This window comes from Mesoplodon mirus, assembly GCF_964341445.2.
Source record: "Mesoplodon mirus genome assembly, chromosome: X".
Lineage (NCBI taxonomy): Eukaryota > Metazoa > Chordata > Mammalia > Artiodactyla > Ziphiidae > Mesoplodon > Mesoplodon mirus.
In genome coordinates, this window is record NC_138981.1 from 112,773,011 (window position 1) to 112,786,715 (window position 13,705).

At 38.2% G+C, this 13,705-nt stretch overlaps 1 protein-coding gene across 1 annotated transcript in view; it reads right to left on the reverse strand.

Moving 5' to 3' along the window:
* Nucleotides 1-244: 244 nt before the first annotated feature.
* Nucleotides 245-13,705, reverse strand: part of LOC309796286 (uncharacterized protein) — a gene marked incomplete at both ends in the record, with an annotated part of 56,304 nt that continues 42,843 nt past the window's right edge. The window contains 2 exon segments of the mRNA XM_082609329.1: nt 245-582; nt 585-1,218. Of these exon segments, the coding sequence (XP_082465455.1) occupies nt 245-582; nt 585-1,218 (972 nt within the window).

The following is a 13,705-nucleotide window of genomic DNA, read 5'->3' on the forward strand; positions in this document are numbered from 1 at the left end:
TTGAAATCTAGTTTTCACTGCATTCAAGCTATATGACCTTGGACAAATCTCCAAATCACTCAGGGCCTCAGTTTCCTCATCTGTAAAATTAAGATAATAATATTTGACTTCCAGAGTTGTGGAGAGGATTCAAGGTCTAACCTATTTAAAATGCCTAGAATAATGCTTGAGACATGGTTGGTGGCCCAAAACACATCACCTACCTCTTCTTCCCTTCTCTGTCCTTCCTTTATTGCTTTGAACATCATGGAAATCTGGGTATGGGGAGGGGGAAGAATTGTGAGGTCTTCCTGAGAACATTCCCAAATGTTTCCTTCACATCTTTGTTCCTCAAACTGTAGATCATGGGGTTGAGCATGGGGATGACCACTGTGTAAAATACAGAGACCAGCCTTTCCCTGCCTAGTAAGTACTCAGAGGTTGGGCACAAGTAAATGAATACCGTGGTTCCATAGTACAAACTGACATCAGTCAGGTGGGATGCAAAAGTGGAGAATGTCTTGTGTTCGCCCTGGGCTGAGGGGATTCTGATGACAGCCATGAAGACACATGTGTAGGAGACCAGGACTACTGTCAGAGACACAGACACATTAAAACCACCACAAACAGGAGAAGTTGAAGGACCTGTGTGTCAGAGCAGGAGAGCTTTAAAAGGGGAGAAATGTCACAGAAGTAATGAGTGATGACATGGGACTTACAGAAGGTCAGATGAAAGGCTGTGTTAGTGAGGAGCACTGTGTTCATTAGGCCTACTGCATAGCTGGCAGCCACTAGCTGCAAACAGAACCTTGGGAACATGATGATATGGTAGAGCAGAGGGCTGAAGATGGCCACGTAGTGGTCATAGGCCATGGAGGCCAAGAGGAAGAACTCAGTGACAGCAAAGATCACAAAGCAGCTTGTCTGGACCACACAACCAGAGAAGGAGATGGTTTGGCAACCAGAGAAAAACCCCATCAACATTTTGGGGATGGTGATGGAGGAATAACAGAAATCAATAAAGGACAGGTTGCTGAAGAAGAAATACACGGGAGTGTGGAGTCGGGAGCTCACCACAATGAGAACAAGGAGGCCCAGGTTTCCAACTACTGTGACTGCATAGATGAGGAAGAAGAGGGCAAGGAGAATGGGCTGGAGCTGAAGCTCATTGGTGAAGCCCACAAGGAAGAATTCGCTCAACTCACTGGCATTGCCTGCTCCCATTGGGCCACTGCAGGTCTGAGGGAGGGATATGCATGAAAATAGGGAGACGTGTACAGCTCAAGTCCTTAAACAGACACCTGTAGGATCTGGTCCTGGCTACCTAGGGCATGACACACACAGTTGTGTGTGTCAACTGTGACAAATACTTCATCCTGGCTCACTTATTTCTTGCTACCCTCCAGCCTATTGTACACAAGGTTTAAAGGTATGAGAATGGAATTTAAAGTCAGAAGAATGGTTCTTAATCTCAAATTTTGCCACTTATTTTCTCTGTGACCCTGGGGGAGTGTCTTAACCTCTCCGAGTCTTCTTTGTAAACAGGGATAAAATACCAATCTTGTAAGAGTGGTTGTAAGGACTAAAGGTGATGGTAGGTGTATGTAAAATATCTAGCAAGGCATGGGAAGAAAGCAGGTACTCAGTGAATCCTAATTTTCTTCCTCCTTCTACATACTTCTTCTCTCCTCAGCTAAAGTTTAACCTGAATATAAAGTCAAGGACACAAATCTTAGACATGGGAGGGACTCTACAAACTTACTAGTTCTTTCATTATCAGTTGTGTGTTTGAGGGACATCAGGGGATGAGTGGAGGGGGAATATAATATAAAACAATAAAATATAGAGGTAAGAGGGCAAGCTCCAGGGTCAATTATAGGAGGGTTAGAATCCAATACTATGTCTTACTAGCTGTGTGACCTTAGACAAGCTAGTTAACCTATCTGAGCTTCAGTTTCCTCACCTTTAATATGAGAGTACCAAAATTTTCCTACTTCATTAATTTACTGTGAAGATGAAATAATTTATGTAAAGCACTTAGCACAGTGTCTGGTGGACACTAGGCATGTGGTAGCTTTTTTAATGATTGGGAATCTCCTAGTTTGTCTGTTCAAACCACACAGAGGCCCCTTTTAGATTCTGCCATTTGCCTCCTTAAGAATCCTTCCCTAACTTAGCTCCTGTTACTACTCATTGTGTTGTGATTCTCCAGTGTGTTGAGGCAGTAAAAAGGGTGAGAACTACTACTCTAATACTGCTTTCAAGATCTAATACCGTTTTCAAGAGGGAGAAATCCAGAAATCAGGACATCAAAAAGGGGAATAATTTGCCCAAAGTTGTCCCGGGATTTGATGGAAGTGCCAGAACTTGAACCCAGGTGTCCTGTCTACAGTATTCCTTCCACTTGGGGTAGGTAACAGCCTCTGACCTCTCTTCTTTCAGAAACATGGAATCCATATCCCTATCAGAACACAGGGAGCAGCTTAGAAATCACACCGCTGAATTCTGCTTAGGGCCATTTCTATCCTTTCTCTTAGTCAGGAAGATTGACAATGCCTAACCGTACTTTATTTTAATATTGTTTTTCCTGTTAAGAGCTGAGACAGTGAAGGACAAATGATAGCATTGCACAGAGAATTTATATCAATGGACTTAGAGTCAGAATATCTGGGTTTGAGTTCTGATTCCATACTATTTTTTGCTCTACAGAATTTGGTAAGTCCTTTCTGGGTCATAGTATCTTCACCTGTAAAATGGGCATAATAACACTCGCTCTTCTGTACTCACAAGATTACTGCAAAGATCCAAGGAGAGTCTCCAGGAAAATGCTTTGTAAAGATAAATATAGTCAGGGCAAATATTCAGAAAGCATGCACTGGGATAGCCATGTCAACTTTTAAAAAGTTCTATGACGATTGCTAAATTGCTGCTTTTGAGCCTCCTCCTCCCTGGGTGCTTCCCTGACACCTGCCAGCACACCTTGGCTTTCACAACACTGGCCTCCATGTTCTTGTGGGCTACAAGGGAGGCCCTGGAAGAGAAAAATAGATTATCCTCCAGCAACCTGTAAGTTAATGCTTGTTGCCCTTCGGCCCCTCCAAAGTTGTGGCTGCCTGCTTTTGGCTGGTGTTCCATTAAAGTCACCTTTATGGCCATCTTTGGGAACTGAAATTTCCACGGTACATAGTACTGGTTGTTAAAATTTTAAATATTATCCTGAATATATTACTAAATACCATTAATAAAGTACCTAGTAAGTGCCACACATTATGCTGGGTGATTGACATAAATCACTTTACTTAATCTTCTTAACCACCTTAGCAAGTAACTACTATTATTAGCATTTCCACCTTACAAACCAGGCAACTGAGGCTTGGAGAATTTCAGTGCCTTGCTGAAGATCTCATAGCTGTTAAGTGGCAGAATCTACATTCAAATATGGTTCTGCAATATTCTAATGCTATTGTTGTATCCATGTTGTCTTTTCTAAATATAGAGTCATACAATTAGAGATTGCTAGTTTTTTTTTCCCAAGGAATTTACAAATCCATCCTTTCTCTGTTATCATGCTAATCTTGGAAATAATCAAGATGGTTTCTCTTAATTTTATAGATGATGAATTGAAGCCACAAAAAGTTATGTACTTTGTTCTTGGACATGCATGCATTCATTCACTCAACTAATATTCATTGAATGCTTGGTGTGTTCCAGGCAATGTGACAGGCACTATGGGTATTCTCATGGGCTTTACAATCTAAAGGAAGAGATGGCCAACCAACTAACAAACAAACAAATACATAAATAATATCTGAATAATAAAATTATAAAGAAAACCAAACAAGCTAATTGAATAGAGAGAACTCAGAGTTTGGAAAGGCAACATTAGGTAGAGTGGAAGGTAAAACCTGCCTGAGGAGTTGATATTAGGAGCTAGAATCTGAAAGGAGAGAAGCTAGCCATACAAAGTCCAGAGTACACCCAGATGCTTAGTGACATTGTCAGGAATAGAACCTAGGTCTCCTAGATTCTACCAAGAGCTGCCGTCTCCAGGTGGAAGAAAGTTGACTAGGAATGACTGAATATGTGGGACATTCAAAGTTTAATCTGCAAGCACCCCTGTCCTTTATCACCCACCTTTATTCTTTGAATGTCTCTAGAAGTCACAAATATTCACCAGCCACTTTTCTGTTTCTGTACTCATTGAAAATGCTTCAGCTCAGCATCAGTGGTTGGGCTTTCTCCAGATGTTCCCTTGGCAAGCGCAGATAAGTTTGTGTGCCCACAACAGTAAAGCCTCTGGAACTAAGCTCCAAGTTATACTTCCCTCCCCACTTCCCCCTCCAGGCTTGGCCTTTTCTGTGTAATTGGCAGAATCATTAATATAGCAAAGTTTCTGTCTTTGTGACTGGTCTCCTGAGATGCTGAGGAAAGTAAGCTCAAGGACTGAGCAGCTGTGATGTCCAAGATGGCTGAAGCAGTAAGCAGAGCCATCCCCAATGGGGTGTTTTCACTGACTCATATTGAGAGTTGGGGGACCTGTAGTCACCACTGAGATGTTTTGGGAAGAGTTGGAAGAATCAACTTGTCTATGAGATATATTGTGTTATAAACTTTTTATCTAAAATACATTCTTAGTCATATTAAAAAGTCTTACCCACAATTAAAATACCAGTTGTTTCCCCCAACATATGGATTCTAGGAATTAAGGATAAATGACCAATACAGAAGATGGTAGTAAGAATATATTTCTCATTTTATGATCTGTCATATTACCTTGTTTACTCAACCTTTTACTCTGATTATAAACTATAAATTACTTTAAACATTAAAGAATTATTTAATTAGTTTTTATGTGGTCAGTAAAGTCTCTGAGTGCCACTCAGTGTTCTAATAACATACACTTGTACCTGAGATATATGTGGCAGCCAGCTGCCTTGTACCATACTGTTTCATTTCTTATCAGACTGGATTTGGTTCTATGCATTTGTTTTATTTTTTCTATTCAATAAATGTTTATTAAATATCTGTCATATGCTTTTCATTGTGTTCGGACCTGGGAATACAAAATCAATAGTAAATTAATAATATCCCCTGCATACACTCCATTCCCACTCCCCAATACATGCACACGTGTGGATGTGCTCACACACATACACACATAGTCTCTCATTTGGAAGGCAAAAGCAGCTTCAGTCTCCTTTGGTGCTGGCTCATTAGCAGCTTTTATAGAAAATACCAAGTTGTTATGTATTTTAAGTGCTAAAGCTATTGATTTTAAAGCAAGAAAATTGTTTAAAAAGTAGACTTTATAGACATGTCTCTTGTGGGCAGATTCATTTAATTCTGTTGCTTGGCTGTGCAGATTTTGTAGCCATTTAAAGGAGAAACTATTTTTTTCTTCAAGTTAAATTGTGGTACATTAGGTGATATTTGAACCAGTTTATGAGCTTCTGTTATGGCATGATGGGCTGACTCACGTATTGAAGAACGCTGCTCCCAAATTTAATTATCTTGGGGCATTACACCGCACAGGGTAAAATGAGCCATTTTGTTCATCACGACTGCAGCCTTTGCTGAAATGGAGGTTATGGGATAACAACTTAAAGGCTAACTCATTAATGCTCAAGGACGAATGAAGTAATGTGCCAGCAGACCAAATTGGAGCCTGAATGTTTTCATGTAGAGACCTGTATCTCTTTCCCATGTTGTGATATATTAATGGGGATGTCTTTATCCATTGTCACTGCCTGTAGACATTTGAATACCGTAGATGCAATACCTTCTGGGCACTCAGCCTTGCACACTAACTACTTCTCAAACTCCAAGTATCTCTCAATGGCTAGAAGCAAAACTGTGATGGTGCCATAAAATGCCTAATTTATAAGGATTTCTAACAATGGCATCAGTGTAGTCCCTGCTTTTTTTCTCATAGGTGTTTATTAGTGAGCATTGCACCATCCCTAACTATTTGATAGGGGCAATGGAGTAAATTAGTTCTCCAAATTGTGAAGGCTGTGGATTTATGCCTCACTGAAAGCATTTCCTTCCTTGCAATGCCAAAGTGAGTAACCTTTCTGACATTTCTCCATCTGTGCCATGCATTTCTGGAGGACATGAGGAATAGTCTTGATGATACCCAAATATGTTTCCCCTCTTTGTATTTTTTAAATATTTTACACAATTTTTAAATGTTACTTTCCATTTACAGTTATTGCAAAATATTGGCTATATTCCCCATGTTGTACAATATATCCTTGAGCCTGTCTTACACCCAATAGTTTGTGCCTCCCACTCCCCCACCCCTATGTTGCCCCTCTCCCCTCACCCCCACTGGTAACCACTAGTTTGTTCTATATCTGTGAGTCTGATTCTTTTTTGTTATATTCATTAGCTTGTTGTAATTTTTAGATTTCACATATAAGTGATATCATAGAGTATTTGTCTTTCCGTCTGACTTATTTCACTTAGCATAATGCCCTCCACCTCCATCCATGTTGCTGCAAATGGCAAAATGTTATTCTTTTTATGGCTGAGTAGTATTCCACTGCATATATATACCATGTCTTCTTTATCCATTCATCTGCTGATGGACACTTAGATTTCTTCCATATCTTGGCTATTGTAAATAATGCTGCTATGAACATTGGGGTGCATGTACCTTTTTGAATTAGTGTGTGTTTTTGTTTTTTTCCGGATATATACCCAAGAGAGTGATTGCTGGGTCATATGGTAATTCTATTTTTAGCTTTTTGAGAAACATCCATACTGTTTTCCACGGTGGCTGCACCGATTTACATTCCCACCAACAGTGTATGAAGGTTCCCTTTTCTCTACATCCTTGCCAACATTTGTTATTTTTCGTCTTTTTGAAAATAGCCATTCTGACAGGTGTGAGGTGATATCTCATTGTGGTCTTGATTTGCATTTCCCTGATGATTAGGGATGTTGAGTATCTTTTCATGTTCCTGTTGGCCATCTGCATTTCCTCTGTGGAAAATTGTCTATTCAGTTCTTCTGCCCATTTGTTGATCAGGTTGTTTGTTTTTTTGATGTTGAGTTGTATGAGCGGTTTATATATGTTGGATATTAATCCCTTATCAGTCATATCATTTGGAAGTATTTTATCCCATTCAGTAGGTTGTCTTTTTACTTTCTCAATGGTTTCCTTTGCTGTGCAGAAACTTTTAAGTTTAATTAGGTTTCATTTGTTTATTTTTGCTTTTATTTCCTTTACTTCAGGAGACGGATCCAGAAAAGATATTGCTGTGATTTATGTTAAAAAGTGTTCTGCTCATATTTTCCTCTAGGAGTTTTATAGTATCTGGGATTACATTTAGGTCTTTAATCCATTTTGAGTTTATTTTTGTGTATGGTGTTAGAGAATGTTCTAATTTCATTCCTTTGAATGTAGCTGTCCAGTTTTCCCAGCACCACTTAATGAAGAGGCTGTCTTTTCTCCATTGTATATTCTTGCCTCCTTTGTCATAGATTAATTGACCATAAATGTGTGAGTTTATTTATGGGCTCTCTATCCTGTTCCATTGATCTATGTATCTATTTTTGTGCCAGTACCATACTGTTTTGATTATCATAGCTTTGTAGTATAGTTTGAAGTCAGGGAGCATGATTCCTCCAGCTCTGTTCTTCTTTCTCAAGATTGTTTTGGCTATGTAGGGTCTTTTGTGTTCCCATACAAATTTTAAAATTATTTGTTCTAGTTTTTGGCCATGCAGTGTGGCATGCAGGATCTTAGTTCCCTGACCAGGGATTCAACTCATGCCTCCTGCATTGGGAGTGCGGAGTCTTAACCACTGGACCACCAGGGAAGTCTTATTTGTGTCTTCCTTAATTTCTTTCTTCAGTGTCTTATAGTTTTTGGAGTACAGGTCTTTTGCCTCCTTAGGTAGGTTTATTCCTAGGTATTTTATTCTTTTTGATGTGATGGTAAAGGGGATTGTTTCTTAATTTCTCTTCCTGATACATCATTGTTAGTGTATAGAAATGTAACAGATTTCTGTATATTAATTTTATATCATGAAACTTTACTGAATTCATTGGTGCACTCTAATAGTTTTCTGGTGGCATCTTTAGAATTTTCTATGTATAGTATCATGTCATCTGCAAACAGTTAATTGTATTTCTAAATTCAAGCAATGAACAATTAGAAGTAAAAATTTTGAAAATATATGTATATCATTTTAAATGGGTCTAAAAAGGAAATTGCTAAGTATTAATATAACAAACTTGTATAGGATTTGTATGCTGAAAACTATAAAATTCTGATGAAAGATTTCAAGGAAGATATAAACGGTGAGACATACCATGAGCATGGATTGGAGGATTCAGTGTAATAAAGATGCCAGTTCTCCCCAAAGTAATCTATAAATTTAATGCAATAGCAATGAAAATCCCAGCAGAATTTTGTGGTTACTGTTACTATGGACAATAGGAATTTCTATATTCTAGATTTTATATAAAAGGAAAAAGAAAATAAAATAGCTAAAACAATTTTGAGAAAAAGAACAAAGTTGAAGGACTCACACGAACAGGTTTTAAGACTTTGAATAAATCTACAGTAATGAATACAGTATGCATTGGCAAAGGAATAGACCCTTGGATCAATGGACCAGATAGATAGTTGAGAAATAGACCCATGCAAATATGGCCATTTGGTCTTTGACAAAGGTATAAAAGCAATTCATTGGAGGAATGGTAGTCTTTTCATCAAATGGAACAAACGGCCATTCATATGGAAAAAACTAAAAATAAAAATGAACTCTGACCTCAAATTCACACCTGATACAAAAATTAACTCCAAATGGTGCATGGATATAAATATAAAATGTAAAGCTTAAAACTTATGGAAAACATAGGAGAAAACTTATATAATCTGAGTTTAAGCAAAAGTTCTTAGAAAGGAAATGAAAATCATGATATATAAAAGAAAAAAATAAATAAGTTCTTTGTTAAAATTAAGAACTTTTTCTCTGTAAAAGGTGCTTCCATGAAGATGAAAAGACAAAGACTTGGAGAAAATATTTGCAATTCATACATCCGACAAAGGACTTGTATCCAGGATATATAAATAACTCTGAAAACTCAACAGTAAAAAAACAATCCAATTAAAAAATGAGCAAAGGGCACAAGCAGACATTTCACTGAAGAGAATATACAGATAAAATAAGCACAGGAGAAGATATTTAACATCATTTGTCATTAGGCAGATGCAAATTAAAAACAAGATAACACTACACACCTATTAGAAATTCTTTTGGAATACTAGTCTGGTGAGAATGTGGAGCAACTGGAATTCTTATACGTTGTTCTTGGGAATGCAAAATGGTACAGCCACTCTAGAAAACTTATTGGAAGTTTCTTATCATGTTAAAAATGCACCTACCATATGACCAAAAAATTGTACTCTTGGTAATTTTTCTTAGAGAAATGAAAACTTATACTCAGATAAAAATTTATATACAATTGTTTATAACAGCTTTGTTCATAACAGTGAAAAATTGGAAACAATCTAAACATCCTTCAATGGATGAGTGGTAAAACAAACTGTGGTACAGCCATACAATGGAATACTAACTACTCAGCAAAACAAACAAAAAACATTTCTGCCCTGGAAGCTCTCCCAGGAAGCTCTTACAGTTTCAGACAAATGCATTTGGATGTAAATGGTTTACAGTCAACAGAATAAAGGCATTTGACTACATTACTAACTAAAGGGAGGTCAAGATGATTATGATTACCATGTTGTGGATTAAGACCTTCTAGTGGTGGAATGAAAGGACTTGGGAAATAGAGAAACATGAGCCAGAGATAAAGTCATTGGATATTTATGAAGTGCCTTCTGAGCTCATGCAGTGCACTATCCTAGCAATGGGGACTGGTGAACTTAAAATTTATTGTACAACAAGGAAATATGTAAGTGATTGCAGGAGGAAATTAGGTACCAGTCATGCAGGGGTTATAGATTAAATGCATTCATAACAAGTTGAATGTAAAGTGAATAGCCTACCATATAGAAAATCATATTTTCTCACTGACTTCCATTATGACTGGAGAGATATAATATTTTTAATTTGCTTCAGCTAAAATAAACATCACATTTCAGGTTCCAAATGGTTGATTCAAAAAGCATGCTGCCTTTGTTGCTATATGTGAGGTTTAAGTCTTTCACAATCTCTGAAGTCCAAATGGTCAATCAAGCCACTTAATATTTCAAGATCTTTTAAAGCACCCTATGAATGATATACCACCAAGCAAATCCCTATTTAATGGACATACTCCCTGATATCAGGTTAGAAATATGTAGTGCAAGGAGCAGAAGCTTGGGAAACAAACAAAAAAGGTTACAGTCTCAGCACTACCACACCATCTGTGTTGACCTTGGGATATAACCTATCTGAACCTCAATTTCCTATATAAGGGACTTTGTTTCCATGGGGTCATAATATGGGAAACAGCTATGCTATTGAAGCAGATAGTACAAGTTTGTACCTATATGAGTCATGTAGAAATTTCTGAGACTCATCAGAGACAAGAAAACAAGCCCTTATTTGTACATTAACACTTTAATAATAAAGATTTAAACACATCTCTTACCTTCAAGCAAATATTTCATTAATGGTAGTGTATTAAAAGCAATGCCTTTGACATGAAATGTGTTATTTCATTGGACTTCATAAAATATATAGTCTACATCAAAGGACTATTGTAAAATGTTGTTTACTTTTAATGAACTAGACTAGTGATACCTCAAAACTTTTAATGAAAGTTTCATCTGAACAGGTGGAAAAGAATGATGGATGGAATTATGAATAAAATTCTATCAAAACTTTTTTCTACAGATATTTGGTTTTGGCATGGAGATCACCTCACTGTAGAACCAGAAAACACCCTCTCTCTTCCCAGGAAGTAACCATGTCAGGATCGTGGGGGGGGGAGGTAGGTGATTCCATAGCACAGGCTGAGAAGAATTGTATTGCAGTTAGTGAAATCAGGGAGTTCAAAGCTGGAAATCATGTTTTGGAAATCAGCTTGAACTTGGGAGGAATGGCCCCGAAGTGAGCAGAAGTGAGAACTGAAGAAGGAGGGCTGGAATATAAGAGATGGGAGGACTCCTGAGTTGATGGTCAGTTGAATCTCTTGGACTAGTGACAAGGGAGAATAAAGGGCCACAGAGAGTGACAAAGTCATCACAGGTCATTCATGTTAAGAGAAAGAACGCTGTGATACACAAGATGCTTAAGATTCTCATTATGCTTTAGGACCTCAGAAAGAGAAGGGTAGTCCAGGCTTGGAAAACACCTTTGCTAGAAATTTGAGAATGGAGAAATTGAATGGCCAAAATCTAGGCAGAACTGAAAGATAAGTTGAGACTAACCCCCATGAGAGTGACCATGTCCAGGTTCCCCATCATGATGACAGTATACAAGACAATGAACAGTCCAAAGAGAGGGGTTAAACCAAAGGTAATGCTGAGGAAGATCAGTCATCCCTTGGAGAAGGAATTTTGCCACTACACTGGGATTTCTCTCCCATGGTTTCCAAAAGGCATCTAGGACAGAACTCCCAAGACACAGACTCAGCAATCTGGACAGGAATTTACACTGAGAGATCTTCTGGCGCAGTACCTTGCCTTCAGGTTGGTGAGGGTCTCAACTTGTGATTGTCAGTGCTAACCCTAATGTCTCTGTTCAACCTCAATGATCTTTTATGGCATAAAAAATGTTCTTTGCTCCACATTTATGGATTTTAAATTCCCTCTCTTAAGGGCTGGTTACCAAGTTATGGGAAAGGACAGTGAAATTGAGTGAAGCTAGAAAAGGAAGGCTGCAAAACCCAGGAGGCTGTAAAGAGAACAGGTATACTACATCTTCCACTCTTGCCTTTTTTCCTTGCTGTAACTTGCATCTTCGCATAGATAGCAAGAAAGGGGTCAGATCTAGGGCCCAATCTTGGTGTAGTTTTCACTTAATAACTGAAACCCAAAGGATAAGGACCCTGAGAATAAGTTTTGTTTCTGTTTCCCAATCGAGGAGCAAAGTTCTCACTGTGTCACTCCCTTCTCAATATACTCATGTGTCTTCCCAGTCTTACTGGATTAATTTCCCATTTCACAGCTTGGCATTTAAGGCTCTCTTTCTACAACACTTTTCCAATTATTTCCAGCCTTGGTTTTACTGCCCACGTTTATAAAACTTACAGTGGGCATTTCAACCAGTAACAATTGTATCCTCTCTCTGGCTGAAGTGTAAAAATAAAGTCATGAAGGATGAGACAGCACCATCTTTTTTTTTTTTTAACATCTTTATTGGAGTATAATTGCTTTACAACGGTGTGTTAGTTTCTGCTTTATAACAAAGTGAATCAGCTATACATATACATATATCCCCATATTTCCTCCCTCTTGTGTCTCCCTCCCACCCTCCCTATCCCACCCCTCTAGGTGGTCAAAAAGCACTGAGCTGATCTCCCTGTGCGATGTGGCTGCTTCCCACTAGCTATCTATTTTACATTTGGTAGTGTAGATATGTCCATGCCACTCTCTCAGTTCGTCCCAGCTTACCCTTCCCCTCCCCGTGTCCTCAAGTCCATTCTCTACGTCTGTGTCTTTATACCTGTCTTGCCCCTAGGTTCTTCACAACCATTTTTTTTTAGATTCCATATATATGTGTTAGCGTACGGTATTTATTTTTCTCTTTCTGACCTATTTCACACTATATGACAGTCTCTAGGTCCATCCACCTCACAAGATAACTCAATTTTGTTTCTTATTATGGCTGAGTAATATTCCATTGTATATATCTGTCACATCTTCTTTATTCATTCATCTATCAATGGACACTTAGGTTGCCTCCATGTCCTGGCTATTGTAAATAGAGCTGCAATGAACATCGTGATACATGACTATTTTTGAATTATGGTTTCCTCAGGGTATCTGCCCAGTAGTGGGATTGCTGGGTCGTATGGTAGAACTATTTTTGGAATTTTAAGGAACCTCCATACTTTTCTCCATAGTGGCAGCACCAATTTACATTCCAACCAACAGTGCAGAAGGGTTCCCTTTTCTCCACACCCTCTCTGGCATTTCTTGCTTATAGATATTTTGATGATGGCCATTCTTACAGGTGTGAGGTGATACCTCATTGTAGTTTTGATTTGCATTTCTCTAATGATTAGTGATGTTGACCATCCTTTCATGTGTTCGTTGACAATCTGTGTATCTTCCTTGGAGAAATGTCCACCTAGGTCTTCTGCCCACTCTTGGATTGGGTTGCCTGCTTTTTTGATATTGAGCAGCATGAGCTGCTTGTAAATGTTGGAGATTAATCCATTGTCAGTTGCTTCATTTGCAAATATTTTCTCCCATTCTGAAGGCTGTCTTTTCGTCTTGTTTTCCTTTGCTGTGCAAAAGCTTTTAAGTTTCATTAGGTCCCATTTGTTTATTTTTGTTTTTATTTCCATTTCTCTAGAAGGTGGGTCAAAAAGGATCTTGCTGTGGTTTATGTCATAGAGTGTTCTTCATATGTTTTCCTCTAAGATTTTTATAGTGTTTGGCTTTACACTTAGGTCTTTAATCCATTTTGCGTTTACTTTTGTGTATGGTGTTAGGGAGTGTTCTAATTTCATTCTTTTACATGTAGCTGCCCAGTTTTCCCAGCACCACTTATTGAAGAGACTGTCTTTTCTCCATTGTATATTCTTGCCTCATTTA